This window comes from Leptopilina heterotoma, unplaced genomic scaffold (genome assembly GCF_015476425.1).
Source record: "Leptopilina heterotoma isolate Lh14 unplaced genomic scaffold, ASM1547642v1 Lhet_180, whole genome shotgun sequence".
Taxonomy (NCBI): Eukaryota; Metazoa; Arthropoda; class Insecta; order Hymenoptera; family Figitidae; genus Leptopilina; species Leptopilina heterotoma.
In genome coordinates, this window is record NW_025110897.1 from 2,083,916 (window position 1) to 2,103,222 (window position 19,307).

General features: G+C 27.5%; 4 protein-coding genes across 5 annotated transcripts; all 4 read right to left on the reverse strand.

The window, feature by feature from the left end:
* Positions 1–1,768: 1,768 nt before the first annotated feature.
* Positions 1,769–4,800, reverse strand: LOC122499989 (chymotrypsin-2-like). Its single transcript, XM_043608616.1, has 5 exons — positions 4,754–4,800; positions 3,115–3,265; positions 2,523–2,772; positions 2,265–2,402; positions 1,769–1,921 (listed from the first exon to the last, which is right to left on the reverse strand). The coding sequence occupies exons 1-5, from the start codon at positions 4,776–4,778 to the stop codon at positions 1,769–1,771; spliced, it is 717 nt and encodes a 238-aa protein (XP_043464551.1). The 5' UTR covers positions 4,779–4,800.
* Positions 4,801–6,234: 1,434 nt separating this feature from the next.
* Positions 6,235–8,850, reverse strand: LOC122500038 (troponin C-like). 2 transcript variants are annotated; one of them, XM_043608734.1, is made up of 5 exons: positions 8,770–8,850; positions 7,725–7,752; positions 7,262–7,405; positions 6,753–7,004; positions 6,235–6,604 (listed from the first exon to the last, which is right to left on the reverse strand). In XM_043608734.1, exons 1-5 carry the CDS (start codon positions 8,770–8,772, stop codon positions 6,570–6,572), a joined length of 462 nt encoding a protein of 153 aa, XP_043464669.1. In that variant the 5' UTR covers positions 8,773–8,850; the 3' UTR covers positions 6,235–6,569. The 2 variants fall into 2 exon arrangements, with proteins under 2 accessions (XP_043464669.1, XP_043464670.1); XM_043608735.1 differs by lacking the exon at positions 8,770–8,850 and adding an exon at positions 7,817–7,868.
* Positions 8,851–12,120: 3,270 nt separating this feature from the next.
* LOC122500040 (anther-specific protein SF18-like) lies at positions 12,121–14,592 on the reverse strand. Its single transcript, XM_043608737.1, has 2 exons — positions 14,440–14,592; positions 12,121–12,529 (listed from the first exon to the last, which is right to left on the reverse strand). The coding sequence occupies exons 1-2, from the start codon at positions 14,510–14,512 to the stop codon at positions 12,285–12,287; spliced, it is 318 nt and encodes a 105-aa protein (XP_043464672.1). The 5' UTR covers positions 14,513–14,592; the 3' UTR covers positions 12,121–12,284.
* An 840-nt stretch (positions 14,593–15,432) lies between these two features.
* LOC122500039 (troponin C-like) lies at positions 15,433–19,139 on the reverse strand. Its single transcript, XM_043608736.1, has 5 exons — positions 18,950–19,139; positions 18,493–18,520; positions 16,723–16,866; positions 16,017–16,271; positions 15,433–15,818 (listed from the first exon to the last, which is right to left on the reverse strand). Exons 1-5 carry the CDS (start codon positions 18,953–18,955, stop codon positions 15,793–15,795), a joined length of 459 nt encoding a protein of 152 aa, XP_043464671.1. The 5' UTR covers positions 18,956–19,139; the 3' UTR covers positions 15,433–15,792.
* Between the last annotated feature and the right edge of the window lie 168 nt (positions 19,140–19,307).

Here is a 19,307-nt window from a genome sequence, read left to right on the forward strand (position 1 = left end):
CCCTGGAAAAGCACAATTCTGTTTGTAAAGCAGCAGAATCTAGTCCAAGCATATACATACTGCATAATTCAATAAATTTAAGCAATTTGTATTATTAAATATTATATTTATAAAAAATTGTCAATTCTGTATCAGCACAGAAAAGTTTCAAATCATAAATTCATTTTTAAAATTAAGTAGGTACATTTTTTATATAAATTTATAATGTTTTATAAAAACAGTTTTAAGAGCGTAATTATAGCATAAAGTTCCTATCGCTAGATATTTATTGTTACGTAAAAGTTGTTCACTGAAATGTTTGTAAGGATTTATTAGTCCAGGGAGATAAGTATGCTTCATAGATGACCAAGCTATTAAAATATCCAATCTTGCAAAATTTTGCTCATTATTTGATTATCTTTAGGATTTATTATTGTTTTTTCTTCCTCCTTTATAGCTGATAATCAAATGATGGCTTGAAATTTGCAGATTTTATATTGAAATGTACATCAATGTAAGATATCAATTTGTACACAATTTGCAAACTTACCTCTCTGAAACCGTTAGTTTAAAATTGATCAAAAAACGAATGGATTACAAACTTCTATCCCAAGTAGCACAATAATTTTTTGAAATATTTTGCAGCAAGTTTGCAGAAAATTTGTGCCATATAACAAAATGTCCCCCTGGTTGCAACTTTTCAGTAGACATCACAATTTCCGATCTTTGTGTTGCAAACTTGTAAACTTTATAAAAAAATATCGTTCTATCTGGGATAGTATTTAAATTTTATCATGAAAATTAAAAAGCAACTAACTTTTTTTTGTTGGTATGAAATTTGTATTCCATTGTACACGCATTTGTACATGCATTTGATAATGTTAATCTTTCAATTCTGCTAGTACATTAGCAGTGACAAAGTCTTTTAAAGATTCAATAATTTATTGTATAATAATACAGCTTCAATTATCAATTACATTTTACTTTTCCTTGAATGCTCTATTCTTAAGTGTATAATTTCTGCAGTGCATGTGTGTTTCTCTGAATGTGAGTAAATTTCTTGTACATAATGTAACTCTAAAATGTAATTAAGAATAAATTTGAGTGCTATATATATTTCTGAACTTATAATGTTTTTATGAATAGATATAATTATTTTTCTCTTCTGATTCTAATTATTTATATTTATACAATATATATAATTCTTATACATTATAAAGAATTAATGATAATTGAAATCAAATTTAACCCAATGCTTGCGGTTTGAGATATTATTGTACAGTTTTTGAAATAAAAAGTTTTCTTAATAAATTTTAAATATCTATTATGCATTATTATAGATATAAAAACTTATTCTAATTAATTTTAATAGAATTTTTTTTTAAAAACAATTTGTTATAAACAAATTTAAAAAAATTGATATATGCAGGCTAATTGTTTATAACATTTTTATAACAATAGGTCTTTTTTTTAAAATTATGTAATATATGTTCTCCTAGTAGTTTTTCGCGTAGAATCGAATGGTGCTATTAGTTTTCTAAGAAAATGAATTTTTATTCATTTGTTTAAAAAAATTTTTTTAAACAAAATTTTTAACGTCAAGAATTATTATTAGACCCTATATGCCAGGATGCCAGAATATGAATCTTATTGTTAGAATATTTCCTACTTAATTTAAGTGTGGCCACTTAATTAACTTCTAAAATATAAATAACTTTCTTCTGTAGATAGAATAAAGGAGTGAACATTAAATTAAGTACGTAAATTGCATTTTCTAAGATTTTTATTACTAAAACGCGTATCGTAACAATGACTCTTTGATCCAATCCATATAATTATGAACATTGGTATACACATCCGGAACTCCTCGAGCACATGGTTTCCCGAAGGAAACGACACCAACTTGAACGCTGTCCACGACAAGCGGTCCTCCGGAGTCTCCCTATAAAGAAACAATAAAATTATTATTAGAGGCCATGCTTAAATTACGTAACGCTTTTTTTTTGACATTTTATACCCCCCCCCCCCCCTCCCCATGTAACAAATTTTGTCATACATTAGCGCCATTTTTATGCTGAGTGTAACAAATATCTTGCCACCCCCCCACTCCCTGAAGCGTTACCAGGGTTGCCACGGGTCAGGGAAATCAGGGAAAAGTCAGGGAAAAACGAAACTAAATTTTTGTGGCAACCTTGGTTATGTAATTGAAGTATGGCCCCATTATGCGTTGTGTTACATTTCACATATTTCTTTAATAAGATTTTAACAGAATTAAAAATACTTACAAAACATGCACCTTCTCCTTCTTTATTCAAGGTACATATGTGTGATGTTTTCACATTATTTATTTTTGATTGGCAATCTTCATTTGATATAATTTTTAATTTAATTACTTGTAAACGTATAGGCGCGCTACTTGTAAGCTGAAAAAGAAAATATTATCAGTATTTAAGGAATTACAATAATCTTTCAAAATTTTATTTGCGCACTTGTTTAAATTTTTGCTTGTCTACTATCTGACACATTATATAAAATATACGTACGGAAGTTCTTCCCCATCCCGTCAATGTTGCAATGTATCCTCCTCCTTCTAATTCATTAGATAGTAACTTGATAGGCTGAACTTCATCGTTGAAATTGATGTCTGATATTACTTTTAATAGACCAATATCATTCTCATGTTCGTATCTATCATAGTCTTCGTGTATAATTTTCAAATCTCCTATATAAGCATCCCCAAAGCCGTCCAGGTCTGTGATTCCAGTCATCACAGTTATACTACTAGAGTACCTTCTATAAAAAGTATATAATAAATATAATAATAAATATAAAAGTGAATATATTAATATAAACGTAGAAATTATTATTTATTACAAAGACCTGTGAAATTTAAATTTTTTCTAACTAAAAATTACAGGGTGATTTTTGTATTTTTTTCATGCAGAACTGATCTCCAAAAATCGACTATAGTCATGTTATCAGTTTCATGAAGTATTTCTATTAAAAGAAAAGTTGCATTTTAAGGCTAAAATAAGGAAATTAAAAAGTTTTACTGATCCACCACTAGAGCACCTACCCTACAGATTAGAAAAGTTGTTTAATTAAAAAATAATATGAAGAATAAATTCTTGTTACCCTCTCAGGCAATGCGCAGCTGTTAAAATCCAACGTTCATTTAAAATTGAGCCTCCGCAGAAATGACGCCCATTTCGTTGTAGCGATACCTGATATGGAAACTGACCTTCTTCAGCGTCAATTCCACCAACAATACGAGTGAAGTTTTGAGCTGAAAAATATTTTATTTATTCTTACAATCCCATATGCGAATTAAGTGTAAAGAGATTGTCCATAATACAGTTTTCTTGAAAATGTCAAATTGATACACTAAAGGGTTTCAAATTGATGTCAAACATTTGGATCAATTTTTGATTTGATCCATATTTTTGGTATCAATTCGTTGCAATTTGATAGTTTTAAGTTAACAGTGAAATTATGTGACTTAAAAGAGGGGTGAGGGTTTAGAAAAATTATTATTTAAAATATATAATATTTTAAAAAATGTGATTGACAATGTCGCCCTCGAATCTTCTTTTTAATTATCAAAATAGAATTATAAATTGTTTATATTTTGAAAAAGGATACTTTGTTTTTTAAAAAAAGAAAAATTTTGTGCATTGTTTTAATCTATAATAGTCTTGTTTTGAATTAAAACTCCGAAGAGGTTCTGCGTCGCGGAGCGAAACCCAGTAAAAAAAAACTAATTCAAATGAATTGAAACGAATTAACATTTTTGGTAGGCTCCAATTCGTATTTGTCACAAAGCGGGATTCACTCAAGCTCTTTGTATATTCAATTGAATTTAATTCAATATGTACCAATTTGTCCAAACGAATTCGCATTCGAAAGAAATGGCCAAGGAATGCATTGAATTCGTGCTAAGGAATTGAAAAAAATTAAAGGCTCAAAACTTGTCCAGTGAATTGGTACGGATAGAAGGTTCGGAAGTTCAATACAGTTTCACGAATTCGGGAAAATTGCATCATGGCTCCAATTCGTATTTGTCACAAAGCGGGATTCACGAAAGCTCTTTGTGAATTCTTTTTAATTCATTTCAATTAGTTTTCGTTTACTGGGAAGCTAAGGATTTTTATATAAATTTTTTATGATCAGACAAATAAAATAAGACAAAAAAAAACATATCTATGACTAATCAACATTTAACTTCGAAATTAAAACCTAAGCCAATTTTTAGAATTCTCTCTTATAAAACTTTTTCAATTTTTCCCAAATTTTGCCAAAATAAGCCATATGAAAAGGGACACATATTTTTTAAAATAATTATTTAAAGAATTAATATTTACTTACCTGTATATAAAATTTTAATGTAATGTATTTATAATATTCAAAAAATTACGAAATTATTGCAAACCATGTTCAATGTTTGGAAGCTCTCGATATTATTTATTTTTAAAAATTAAATAAAAGCTATATGTAAAATCAATTAGAAGCAGGTGCAAATCTCATTAAAAAAATTAGAAATTTCTCAAAATCGCACAAATCCAAGACTTTCTCATTTTTTATGAGAATGTAAAAAATATAAATATTGAAAATATATATCACATTATTAGAGCAGAGTTTTTATTAAGAAATATAAAGTAAAAAAATATTAAAGACTTTTTTTTTAAATTAATTAATAAATTTAAATTATTAAAAAAAATTGAATATTTTCAGTATTGCAGTTTTAAAAATTTGAAATAACAAAATAGTCACTCACCTGATGAACTGAAAATAAAACCCATAACAATGGCTAATAGGAGTTGCATTGTGACTGAGTAAGATTTGTCTAAGTGAAAGTTATATACTTATGCCAGCTGCTTTTACAATTTCTTAACTGTATCCACTTTTTTACAACCGATTGCATTAATCAATAAATTTAAAAATGTCTTTCTATATCTGTTTAGAAATTATTTATCTTGATTTTATATTTGTCCTAAATATACAATAATGTTCATGATCATTCTGTATAGCACAAAACATTATTGAAAAATTTACCTTTTAAGTCCCAATATATGAGTTGTAACGAATTTTAAGATTTCTCAAGATTTAAAAAAGTTTATAAAAAATAATTAGTTAGCTAATCAATGACTTTTTTTATTGCCATAAAAATGAAAATCACGAAATATTGAAAAAAATTCTTTAATAGATGTATCTATTATTTATAATTCGGATAAATATTTTAATTATTGATTATGATTTTTCAGTAATTATTCTTCAAAATATTAAAGAAATAATTATAATATATATATATATATATATATATATATATATATATATATATATATGATAGACATAATTTTAATTAAAAGAAATATTCTTAATGCAATTTGAATAATATATGTGGACGTCCGCATGAAAAGGGACCACTTTGTCGGTTCTAGATTCCGAGATATTCGCAATTTACTAATTTTGAAGAAAAATATCGAAATTTTTTTTATCTTTTTTTCTTAATCTACAGGGTCTACCACGTCGATTCATGCAGTTTTTATTAATTTATTGACACTCTAAGTATTTTATTTCGTTGTTAGAAAAAAAAATGAAAAGATACCACTTTGTCGGAAATCTGTTATTTTTTCATTGTTTCAAAACGAAGGAAGGGAAAAATTCGAAACCTATTGATTTTCAATCTTAAGGGTGTACTAGACTTAAAACAACTCTTATCTGAATAACTTCCCAGAAGATCCACAGATATTCATATTACAATCTTTGATTTCGTTTTTCTCGAAATGACGTATTTGATACTCCAAACTTTAAAATTCTGTAACTCATCGAATTTTTCACCAAAAAGGTTGTAAGACCACTCAAAATTTTCCAAATTTTGTCAGGAATTCGCCCATATAGATAAGTCCAATAGTGCCAAAGTGGTCCCTTTTCATGCGGACGTCCACATATATTAGCTTCTGAAATATTTAATTTAATAACAAACCTACAATTTTAAAGAAATGTCTTCAAAAAATTTTATATTAAAGATTCTAAATTGATTTTCTTTGTTGGCTGAAATGCAAACATATTATGGCTCATGTTATAAATTATTTTTTCAAGGTACATCTGGGACCTTTCATTTGATATACAATAGTATATTTTTAAAAAAATCAACTTGAAGGTAGTTAAATATTTAAATTGTTTTTAACATATTTTTTATTTAACATATTTTAACATATTTAATAATTTTTTATTTTTATTTTACATATTATTTACATAAATTGATATATATGAAAGCGACAGGATGCGATAAATAACATTTGTTTCGTGTCGTGTCAAGCCGCAAACACGTGTGAGTAATTATATATGTATTGTCTTCATGTTCGACGACAATGCGATAAATCAAAATGTTTTCATATCCAAAACAGATAGATTAACAACAGTCAATTTTGCATATGATGTTTAAAATATTTAATCCAATTTAAATCACGTTATTATTTTAATTTTTAACATTGCCACTTTTTTAAACATTATATTTATTTGGTCCTTTGTTTTTCGTATACTCTGGTATAATTATGATAATCTTTAGAAAGTTTGCTCTGCTGCAACATTTAGTCATCACCCCCTGTCATGACTTCCATAAATTCTGAAACATTCAAATTTATTAAATTTTAGTGACTTCGATTCTGAGAAAATGTCCTATAGGAATTGAAGCAGGCTTATGTCTCGAAGATCATTAGATACAATGTTATTATCATTAGATAGGATTTAAGTAAGTTTGAAAAAATTAGTACCATCAAAGTCAAGGGTTCCAGAGCCATCTGCATCAATTTCTTCAATCATCAGGTCCAGTTCTTCAGGTGATAATTTATCATCTAATTCATGGAGAATGTCTCTAAAAACATCTGTTGTTATGTAACCATTTCCTTCTTTATCATACAATCGGAAAGCTTCTCTTAACTCTTGTTGCATTGCTTCAGTATCTTCTTCGACAAGAAATCTGGCAGCCAGGGTGCAAAACTCTTCAAATTCTAATTCACCGGATCCTAATAAATAAATCCGTTTTAATTGAGACATACTTAATATCTAATAATAGATAATCTTTGCTAAATAAAATTTTAATAATAATATAACATATTTTATTGAAACAATGTTAATTTTATTTAATGGCAGAAGTTCGTAACTACTGAAGTTGAAGGTAATTTGACTGTAACTAAATAATTTAGTGATCAGAATGACATTTTCTGACTGGGCAGCTCTTTTTATAACATGTTATATAATTATTAAATAAATAACTTCTTACCATCTTCATCGACTTCCGCGATAATTTCTGCTAATGTAGATTCGCTTAGTTCATATCCTAACATAGAAAGAATAGTTCCAACCATGTCTGTTCCAATGCATCCTTTTTTCTCGTGATCAAAAGCATCGAATGCTTTCTTCAGCACTTATAAAAAGAAAAGAAAAAAATTAATATTTACTTCACAGTAGCATGAAAAAACATTTTCTAAGCTTTAACACAAAATAAAACAAAAGCTGTCTAAATTATTTTATTAATGTTTCATTTTTATGAAATTATTATCTTAATCCACCGCTACACACACATAACACTACTAACAAGTGATATTCTTTTTCGATTATATTAGAGCCACAGTCGTGAAAAAACTTCTCAGTTCATAAATTTAGTAACTTTTTATTATGTTTATTTCTTTCACAAGACATTTTACTTTCATGACAATTAATTTTTTATGTTTAGTAATACTTACGAACAATTTGATCTTTTGTTAGGTCATCCTGGAACAAAAAATTATTTAGAATCAAAAGAAATTAAAATTATTTAATTTCTATATAACTTCACTGTAATATTGTAGGTAATATCACGAATATCCAATGTAATATTACAGATATACAGAGATATCATTTCGTACAGCTTCGAAAGTAAAGAATAGATTTTTAGTAAAAGATAAGATAAAACTTTATGTTAACATATATTTTCTTGACGAAAAGAATCATTATATATCAGGGATGGCAACCGAAACCGTTAACCGAAGAAACAGAATTTTTTAAAAAACTAAAAACCAGAAACCAAAACCGAAAAAAAATTATCTGAAACAGAAAACCGTAAACCGAAACACGTATTATAAAAATTTAAAACCCTTTATTTCTAAACCTAAATTTCGTTTACAAGGTAATGTTACAATAATGCACTAATAATATTAGATATATTACTATAAGATTAAAAAGTTTATAAATTGTTTTTATATAGAATTACACCAATTTTTTTTGCAATATATTACTATAATCTCACACAGCACCAAAACTTTTCTAAAAATTTATTAAAGATTTACTTGCAAACTTCAAAGTATTTACTTGCAAAGTTTAGTGAAAATTGTGTAAAGATTTAAATGCCTTACTTCAATAAATGTTTATTGTCAAAGCAGGAAAGTTTAACGCTACATTTTCGCACTTGTAATAGAGTAGTAGTCAAAAGTGTAATTTAAATGTTCAGAAAAGTTAATTTCAAGCTAAATTTTCAGAAAAGTTTGACAATAAACATTTATTGAAGTGAGACATTTAAATCTTTACACAATTTTCACTAAACTTTGCAAGTAAATTCTTCCAAGTTCACAAATAAATCTTTAATAAATTTTAAGGAAATTTTCAGTGCTGTGTGGGATATTTCTGCAGTATTATTTCCAAAATAATATAGATATAACAATATTACATTGAGGTGAACATCTTAATATTACTGTAATGTTACAATTATGTTCTACATATGGGAAATAATTTAATCTATTTTGTTCTACTTACCATTGTCAGATATTTTTTTGCAATAATAAGTTTAGATGTCTGTACTTTTTATGCAGAAAATAGTAAATGTTTCAAAGCTTTGTAAAGCATAGGCAAATTTTGGCACGAGATTTCGTATTTAAGTATCTTCCAATTCTAGCCGTTTACAGATTTTCTCAAAGGCCATTCTCTGTTCGGTCTAATCATCTCGAACATCTCAAACACCTATTTCAATCAATATAAATTTACTTGATTTGCAATGTTTGCATACTTACTTAGCTGCAATTAATTTTTAGTCTAAAAATCAAATTTAAATTTAATAATTTAACTTTTATTTACAAAATCAAATACCAATGAAAGATTATATGAGAGAAGTAAATTATTAACAAGCAAATGCAGTAAAATTTATATGTTATAATTTTGCAAAATTTATGAAATTAAACGATTCAAGAATTTAAAAGTTAACATAGTGGTTTGAATGTTACCTAAAACTATTTGTTATTATTTATAGTCGGCATTTTATCAGGTTTAATGTTATCTGATATTTTATAATTAATGTAAGACATGCCCTTCCAATATATTTTTAAGAATTCAGATAGGTGCTTAATCATTTATAGAAAATATAGAAATTAGTCACCCCTGCTAAGTAGCAGTTTGAAACAAAACGAACTTCTCTAAATCGTTATTGATTAGTATTTATGACGTCATCAGTTTATAAATACAGTAGAACCCGGTTAATGCGATCCCGTTTAATACGATTTCCCACTTAAGACGCTCATTTATGCCCAGTGGGCAAAAAACCATCATTGTTTTAAAAACGTTCCAAAAACGTTTTTAGAACGTTTCATGTCTGCTAAATAATGTTCCAAAAACGTTCCATTGCTTTTAAAACGTTTTAGAACCATATAACATTTTTGGGACATTATTTAGCAGACATGAAACGTTCTAAAAACGTTTTTGGAACGTTTTTAAAACAATGATGGTTTTTTGCCCACTGGGCATAAATGTCGAGACTAACAATAATTGATGGGAAATGCGAATTTACTGTTGTGATGAGAGAGTCCATTATTGGATCCGTACTGTTTTGTGAACTATCCAGAACAAATACAACCTGGTGCAATTTTGAATCCTCCTTTAAATACTTCATTAATCCATCAAAAATCGAACTATTCCAATTCTTCGAATGTCCACTATTCGGACCCTCACAGCACCGGGATATTCAGGATATCCCAGAGACGTCCTGGGGATATCGATTTGTTTTCGGAAGTTTGGATATCCCTGGATTATCCTCTGGATATCCATGGACGTCCCTAGGATATCCCAGAGATATCCAAACTTCCGAAAACAAATCGATATCCCCAGGACGTCTCTGGGATATCCTGAATATCCCGGTGCTGTGAGGGGAGACATTCCTTCTATTTTACTCCGAGAAATATAACTCTTCCAATTCCTTCTCTCCATGTTGTCAAATATTTCCATTAATGTTTCCCACTCAGGGTCAATAACCGCAGACAATCCTAGTATTTCACTCCAGGAAATGTAAAAGAAGAGAAATATTCCTACAAACTTCATTGTGCGCAACCACTTTCTTCACTAGTCAAAAACAGACTGTCTAAAAAATTACAGTTCGGAGTAATGTAGTCTACTCAGTAATCAATTGAATTGAATTAATATTGGACACTTTCGAAGAATAATGATATAATAACTTGACTAATCAAGTATATGGGATATTTTAATCAGAAAAGTTCAAAAGTAAATACATTTTGAACACTCAGGAATTGAAAAGAGTTTTTATTACGCAATGTATTAGTAACTAATAATGATTCACTAACGCAAAACCTCTCTATTAAAATAGTCCAGAAAATTATTGTCCAAAGTGTATTATTACTATACTCGGTAATAAATTCAAATGTATTAATATTGCTCGCACCTATGAAGACTAACGATATAATAATTTCACCAATCAAGTTTATATTAGAATAAAATGGATTTAAAAAATTGGAACTTAAAATTATTACCATAATGATAAATTAATATTGATTTTTGAAAATCCCGTCAGGAGACTCATATTCTAGGATGTTATATAACAGGCCTCAGATATTATGACTAATTTTTACGACTTTTTTAAAAAAAAAAGACTTTAAAAAGACATTCTTTCAAAAAATTTTTGAATAATTTTATATAATTCAATTTTTGAAATGTACAGTTCAAAAGATTTTGAATAATTGAAATTTTGTAAAATTTAATTGAAAATAATTGATTACTTTCCAAGTATTTTATTAAAATTTTTAAAAATCAACTTTTGAAGAATTTCAATTGCAAATATTGAATATAATAGAATTCTCAAGTTTTAATCAATAATTTTTAAGTGCAAAATTTAAACACGAAAATAAATGACAATAAACTTTTAAAAATTAGTATATACTTATACAATTTCTAAGTTCGCATAACTAAACGGAATGTTATCACAGGAATGCCGTTAACTCATTGCTTATTGGTTTGAAAATCTATCTGGATCGAATTTTAATGGATCGGGCCAAATTTTTTCGCACTGAAAAAAAATATTCTTATTTGGAAAGGAAAATTCCTCTTGCAAAAATCCTCTTGATTCAAGAATATTACTCTTAATCGAAGAGTATTTTCTTCTCATTATAATAGGAATAATCCTCTTAAAATAAATAAAATAAAATAAAGTCTGTCACTGAAGGCGTGCGCAAGGAGCTAGGCAAAACGCATGACATCGCATGAAATTGTAAAAATCTGTCAAGCAATGTTTAAATGAATCTAGCGGAATTTTAAGTGAGAAACCCCTCGTCAAAAAACTCAAAAATCCTAAAATAACGCTAAAAATAAAAATTTCTTCAAAGGGAAAAAAGTCTGTCCATTAATTTCTACATATTCTTACTTCAATACACTCGACAAACATAGTAACAAAAGAATCGCAATTTAACCATTGTACAGTAGTTTTCAATTATGCCTTCCAAGTTTGAACGTGTCGCACTCATATGTTTCCATGGGAACATATGAGTGCGACACGTTCAAACTATGAAGGCATAATTGAAAAGTACTGTACACTTGTGTTAATCGATGCCTTTGTCGAATGAACGTGTTGGACTCATAGAAATATATGAGTGCAACACGTTCGTCCGAGGAAGGCATGGATGAACACAAGTGTACATAATAGGCTATTCCATATGAAAAGTATGAAATACCTATTTCTTTATTTTTGTTTAATTGTCCAAATTTTTGAGTTATGAATCTTCAAATAAGATAATAAATAGTAAACCATAAAATTATTTTTGTATATTTCTTTATTATTATATTATTTATAAATTTATATCAGTAATTTAAATAGTATTTTATTAATATTAATTAATAATTAACATTATTTAATATATTAACTGTTAATAATATATTTTTTTATATTTTGGAATAAGTAATATAATTTTAATTTAAACTTTACATAAATAAAAACGTCATAATAATGTGGATCTTCCTTGTTTTAGTTTTAAATGTTGGATCCTTGATATATGTTTTTAACTTTTTCCTGGTTTTCCACCAGCTGGCGGTTTTCCACCTCCTCCTGATTTTCCACCTGGTGGTTTATCACCTCCTCCTGATTTTCCACCTGGTGGTGGTCCATCTCCTCCTGGTCCATCTCCTCCTGGTGGTCCACCTCCCGAGCCTCCTGGTGGTGGTCCACCTCCACCTCCTCCGCCCCCACCACCGCCACCTCTCTGCTGAGCCAGACAGGCTTTTAATTCCTTCCTATTGATCCTTGCTAAAAAAAATAATGACAAAACATCAGAAAAATAATCAGAATTTCTGTCTTTTTTTTAATTATCACCCAAACCTTATAATTTATTTTAACAACTGTTTTTTAAAATAAATTTTAGATATTTGGAATCGTAAAATACCATAGATTCTAAATTTTTATGTTACAAAGTTGAATTAGTTAAAATCAGGTTAAAATGCAGAATTTTAAAGTTATAAAATTCTTGTTTTAAAACCATCACAATAGATTCGGAAAATCTATTGTTAAAGAAAGGTGCGTATCAAATTGGTCATAGTGACTGAGTTGAGTCGAGTGGGCAAAAAAAGGCATTGTTCTGAAGGTTTATTCCAAATATCTAAAATTTATTCTAAGAAACTTCATTTTGAAGAAATTAAAAGATACGCTTCAAGTTAGTATGGTCAGCCTGGTTTGTGAAGTGAAGTGAGAAGCTGATAGAGTTCTCACAAAACATTAAATCCATGCTAAAAATTCTGTCAGAAATAATCAGAAAAATGACAAATCATCAGAGTCAAGAAGAAGCATCAGAAAATCTGACGAATAATCAGAACTCTGATGTTTTGTCATGATTCCTCATTATTTTTATAGTAGGGATAGCTGCAAATGTTTATATATTTAGTATATAATCACATTATAAGAGTTTCGTAGAAACAAATTAATTGAATTTACTAATTAAATATGAAAATATAAATTTATTATTATTAACATGCTAAAACCACGGTGTCCAGACCCGAAATTATTATTTATTATTTTTGAATTGTTTATACATCTAGGGTGTTTTCAGCGTGCTCACGGGTTAAGATCCGGATCACTGATAAGAATCGATCAAAATTCGTGTTTTTTCCTTTATGGAGGTGGGTTTTTATATGGTTTTCGACATAGTGTCCCATGTATCCTAGGTAAAAGTGATTCGGACGAATTTCATTTATAGAATTCCTATCGAATTGCGAATTCATATGAAATTACTATAGTGAAATCCGTGTGGCGATTTTAAACGTTATTGCGCACCAATATTCGTGCAAATAACACCCGAATTTTTAATCTGCATTTTCAAAAAATTGTGTCGCTCAGAAATTGGTATGGAAATTCGCACGAAATTTATTTACACAGTTTTATAAAAAAATTTTCGGACAAATTTCGGAACGAAATTCGAGCGAATTACTAACAAATTTTTTATTTAAAATTTTTAAAATACCTTGCTCTGAAATTCGTATAGAATTTCGGGGCCGTTCAAAAAATACGTAACGCTTTTTGGGGGGAAGAGGGGTCAGCTATTTGTTACGGTCAGCAGAAAAAATGGCGCTAATGTATACAATATTGCGTTACATGGGGGGAAAACATTTTTTGAAAATCTAGATTAAAAATTCGGGTTATATTAAAAACTTGAAAAATATTATTTATTCAAAGACCGAGTAACAACTTTTATTTTGGTTAATGAACCAAATATTTCATGTATTGCAGACTAAGACTATTGAAAATTTGTAGTTTTAAAGATAATAAAGTTTTTTATTTATAAATTCAGTGATTCCCCAAAAAATGTTTCTTTCAATTAAATTTGTATCTGTTTACTATAATTTATTTAAAATTACTTTAATCTTTAATATCTGAATAATTTTCTATTTGAAGTCATAAATTTTTAAATAATGAAATATAGTGTATTTTTACAACTATTATAACATTATCAGGACAAGATGATCGTCCTTTACTCCCAGCAGAAGATTTTATTATAAGAATGTTAAAAGAGCAAAAAGTCAATGTCGCAAGTTCTTATTAGATTTTGTTTCTAAAAAAGTTACTGAGAACGCAACAATGGATATGTACAGTTATAATTTTTAATTCAGGTAATAATAAATTTTTATTCTAGCAAATAATAGTAAATTTACTTTGCAGTTTCTTACCTAATTTTTTCGCCTCCACTGCAGCAAAATATATGCAAAGAATAAATAATAACTTTAGAGTTAAGGAAAACATTTCCGATTTATTTATGTTAAGTGAAATATTTAGTTCCCAAGTTATTGTATTTATAAAATGTTATGAAGTTTCACATCGTTTTATATACCTCGAAATAATGTATAATCTAACTAAAAGTAATTTATCTGTCATGTTAATTATACAATTCTGAAAACTTATTGGACTAAATTATTGCGTATGCATGTAACTGTTCTAAGATAATCTGTATGTTTATATTGTTGACTGTCAGAGAGCAAAATAATAAAGAATATGATTTATTGCGATTTATTGCGTATGAACAAATTTTTGAAAAAACTTTAAAGAATAGGCTTTTTGCTTTTAAATATTTAAAATAGAATATATTTATATAGAATATTTAAAATAACCTCGAGTAACACATTTAAAAAACCGATTAGACTCAAGGAATCTAATGTTATTGGTTTCGAGAAAAATGGGTGGTTTAACTTACCCAAAAATAATCTTTCTAATCCATTCACTGAAGTAAAATATGTAGCAATGAATCTCGAACAAAATCTGTTTAGGGCTAAAAGTACATTAAATTTGTAATATGTAAGATTGACTGTTCTTCTGAATCATAGTAGTTGACACGGTAACGAATTTCATAAAAATTCAAAATGTTTTAAAAATTCGTAAATTTGAACAATTTATAATTCTTTTCAAACATCAAATTTTAGATACTTTCCGGTATAAATGCTTGAAGCCTTCTTTTTACTGAAGAAAAAGCACCAAAATTGAATGAAAAATATTAATTTTGTTTATAGATATTGAGCTTTCTGCAGATGTGACACATATGTCCGAAGGGCTTTAAAGTATTAAAGTTGTTCGTGAGATATCTTAAATATATTACAAATGCTGTTAGGATTGGAGTAAAATACGCTTGCGGTTCTTTAAAGTAATTATCTTTATTTATAAGTTAAATACATTTAGCAAAAAATGTTTAATGCTTTGTTTCTTTGTAGTAAATATAATAGAAAATATTACAAATTAAAATTCTTTTTCCTCTTTAATTTATCATTTTTTTCAAAAATATTTAGTTATCACTTTAACTTTTTCAAGTCCAAGTTTTTATCTGTATTAGTTTGGAATTATAAAAACAATTTCTCTATAATTTAAATTCTTTATAATAATACTTATTATTTAACTTAATCCACGAAATTACAATTTTTAGACTATTGCTAAAATGTAAGTTCTTTTAATGCACAATCGTCAAAGCCGTCCGTGTAATTTTGCAAGAATTTCGCATTTTGCAGATGAAATTTGAGTAGATGTACTGTGGTCTTTTATTTTGTCATAGCATCAATGAATTCTGAAATTGAAAAGAGAAACAAGATTTAAAAAAAATTAATAACAAGGTTAACAGTTTAATAACAATTAACAGTTATTTACTTCATTTTTTAGATACTTTTTAATTATTAGAAGTAAAGTTATGTAAAAATAGATTGATGAAATGCCTAACTATTTAAATAAATTATCATATTTAGGATGTGAAAAATTAATATTTTACCATCGAAATCAAGAGTTCCAGATCCATCAGCATCAATTTCTTCTATCATCATATCCAATTCTTCAGGAGACAAATTCTCATCTAATTCATGAAGGATTTCCCGAAAAACTTCTGTACTTATATAACCATTTCCTTCTCTGTCATAAAGCCTAAATGCTTCCTTTAACTCCGCTACTGTTGCTTGCTCATCTTGATCTTCTTCCATGAACTTTGCTGCTAGGGTACAAAATTCTTCAAACTCTAACTCACCAGCACCTAGTAAAAAATGGCTTGTGAGATATAGCACATATTATATAACTAAATATTATACCCTGCTTAAAAAATCTTCCAACTTGGACGATTCTTAAACTTTATCCCTTAAAAACCTTTTAAGTACAGAAAGCTAAAACTAAAAAAGACAGCTCTACTAAAAACATGATATCTTTGAGAAAAATAAAGAAAAAAAAATTCTGGATAAGATAAGTTTTGGTTAATTTTTTTAACGTTTAAAACATGTCATATTATTTAATTATTTGAGGAACTAAAAAAAACAAAGCTTTCCAAATCTGCAAGATTCAAGTCTCTATTATTATTTTTGTCAAAGATATTATGATTTTAGTGGAGCTGTGTTTTTTCAATTCACTTCTGTCGATCGGACCGACAATTTTCGACGATAGTGTATTCATAAGCAAAAATGAATTTGATTGTATAATAAATTCAACAATACCAAAGGGATCAACTTCTGCAATAGCGTCATTTAGAACATCAGCATTAATCGTCTTTCCCATCATACTGAAAATTGTGTTAATTTGATCTGTTTTAATTGCTCCTTTCTTCTCAGGATCGAAAGCGTTGAATCCCATTTTAAGCTCTAAAAAAAATAAGAATCAATTATGAATATTAACTTTTGGCTCCCAATTATACATTTAGGTACATAATTAATTGTAATTGTAAGGTAATTGTTTAAAAAAAGGTTCCTATTAAAGAAATGTGTTGTAAGGGAGACCGAGGTGAGTTGTAACAGAGGTGAGTTGTAACAAAGCCGATTTCTCGAAAGCTATGACCTTTTAAAAATTTTGAAAAGCGTGAATTTATTACATTTTTGATTCACTATTTGATGCAAATTTACTTGACCACCTGAGAAAAGTTTATGAGATGTATGTAATATGTGTGCAAAAAAATTGCTAAAAGTAAGTTTTCGGCCGAAATTTTGATACTTTATTATTCGACACATATTAGATTTTTGTTATTCTAATATTTACCTTAATAACTGTTGGATATCCTAGTTTCATGAAATGGTTTTGTTTTTTGTGTCAGTCTCAAAATTTAAGATAAAAAATAATTATTCGAACCGATGCACAAATTTTCGTAAACCTAGGCGAGTTGTAACAGGCTGTTTCAACTCACCTAGGTTTACGAAAATTTGTGCTTGATCGAATAGAGACTGTTTTGATTTTTGCTTAAGTATATTGTTTTATATTATGGCTTTAAAAGTATTTAGAATTTTACAAATTTTCGTGTAAATCACTTTCATATTTTCCAAAGGAAAAAAATATTAATAAAAACATTTTTCGAGTTGCTCTTTCATATACAAAAGTAAAAAATAATTTCTACTTTTAGGTTTTTTTGTTATAATTGACCTTGTTACTCATTTTTAATTTAGTTTTTGGTTTAATTTGATTTATATTGATCCCATAAATTTTCTTACTCTAATTACTCCTTAATTATTTAAAAATTCGCAGACAAAATTTTATTATTCTTAAATTTCTATAAAATATATTATATAATATTATTTTTAGCTTTTATAAAGCTCAAATTGTTATTATAGATTGTAATTAAATACCAAAGATTGGTTTAAAATATCTAATTAGTGTTAAAGAAAACAAAATATGTGATAACATAATTCCAAAAGTAAATAAATGTATTAAAACGAGTGTTTTATTCGTTGCTATTAATAAGATGTCTTTACTAACTAAAGGAAGCATTAAAAATGATTTTTTTTCATTAAAATCACAAAATTTGCAACTGTTACAACTAACGTCGACATGTGTTACAACTTACCTTGGTACTAGGTGAGTTGTAACACCGGGAACAGTTTTAGATTTTGCAATCTTTTAGTAAACCCTTACAACTTTTTGAATTTTTTATTTTTGATTCACATACTACACAAAATTACCTATCCAAAAATACAAAACTCATAAAAATAGGACAATTTTTGGCTGAGTTATACTGGATAATGTAAAAATCGTTTCAACTCACCTCGGTCTCCCCTAGTTAAAATGTTAAAAAAAAATTAATGCATTATTTTGACTAAACTCGTGTCAGACTTTGAAAAATGTTTGTATTTATTGTAAAATATGAATTCAAATTGTAAGAAATCAGGATAGTAACAATTTTTTAATACATTTTTAAACAATTGTTGCTTTTCTTATTGTTCACAGTTTGATCATACTAATGATGTTTATTGAGTATCAAAATTTTATTTACTTCAACTTACGTGCAATTAGATCCTTACTCAGTGATTCCTGAAATAATAATAATAATTCAAACTTTATTGTATTTTTGAGTAGAAAGAACACATTAATAATTTAATCATAAAACTACTGCAGTTACAGGTAAACAGAAATATCTATGAAATATATCTAAATTTTGAACGAACTATTTAATGAAGAAATTAAACATTACTATTGCTTTAAAAACATCAAAAATTTCCTCTCTTTTAGTTTGATACAACGTTTCTTAATTTAAGAAATAAAAAACATTTAATTTCACTATTGTAATGTCAGAAAAAATTCCATTAAATGTATCTTAAATTTCTTTGAAGTAAAAAACTTGTCCACACTAAACAATGATCTTGAGTGTAACATATTTAAACTAGTGTTCTTAGTAACATTAATTTTAAACATTGGGGTAAATTAATTTTTAATTATTTATCTAAATTCAATAATTCATACTGTCATTGTCTCTGCTGTGGATAATACTCGCTGTTTCAAGGAATCACAAAGAGACCGTTACACGTCAACTGTTTATGTTCATAAAATTATATGAAAGTTAATAAATTAACTAATGCACAAGAAGCAAATTAGTGCAAGTTGATAGTTAATCCGTAATCACTTAAATGTCAATACGTATTCATCGCTCATTTAACTCTTTAGCGTCTCTACTATAAAAAGAATTGTCATTGACCCAATAGTGTTGCATGAGATTTTTTTTACCTTTACTATTGCATGAACTATAAATTTTTAAATTTAATAATAGAATTTTACAAATGAATTTTGAATATTATTGTACCTGCTGTAAACAGTAAATATA

Bases quoted from the DNA above. Each gene is read 5' to 3' on its own strand.
- LOC122499989 (XM_043608616.1), bottom strand. From the start codon at position 4,778: ATGGGTTTTATTTTCAGTTCATCAG. The intron at 2,773-3,114 runs GTAACAAGAATT...TACTTTTTATAG, and splicing joins GCTGCGCATTGCCTGAGAGG to AAGGTACTCTAGTAGTATAA. The intron at 1,922-2,264 runs GTAAGTATTTTT...GTTTCTTTATAG, and splicing joins AAGGAGAAGGTGCATGTTTT to GGAGACTCCGGAGGACCGCT.
- LOC122500038 (XM_043608734.1), bottom strand. The intron at 7,406-7,724 runs GTAAGTATTACT...TCTTTTTATAAG, and splicing joins AACAAAAGATCAAATTGTTC to TGCTGAAGAAAGCATTCGAT. The intron at 7,005-7,261 runs GTAAGAAGTTAT...TTTATTTATTAG, and splicing joins CGCGGAAGTCGATGAAGATG to GATCCGGTGAATTAGAATTT.
- LOC122500040 (XM_043608737.1), bottom strand. From the start codon at position 14,512: ATGTTTTCCTTAACTCTAAAGTTATTATTTATTCTTTGCATATATTTT. The intron at 12,530-14,439 runs GTAAGAAACTGC...TATTTTTTTTAG, and splicing joins AGTGGAGGCGAAAAAATTAG to CAAGGATCAATAGGAAGGAA.
- LOC122500039 (XM_043608736.1), bottom strand. The intron at 16,867-18,492 runs GTAAGTTGAAGT...TATTTTTTTTAG, and splicing joins GAGTAAGGATCTAATTGCAC to AGCTTAAAATGGGATTCAAC. The intron at 15,819-16,016 runs GTAAAATATTAA...TTTCAATTTCAG, and splicing joins TGGAACTCTTGATTTCGATG to AATTCATTGATGCTATGACA.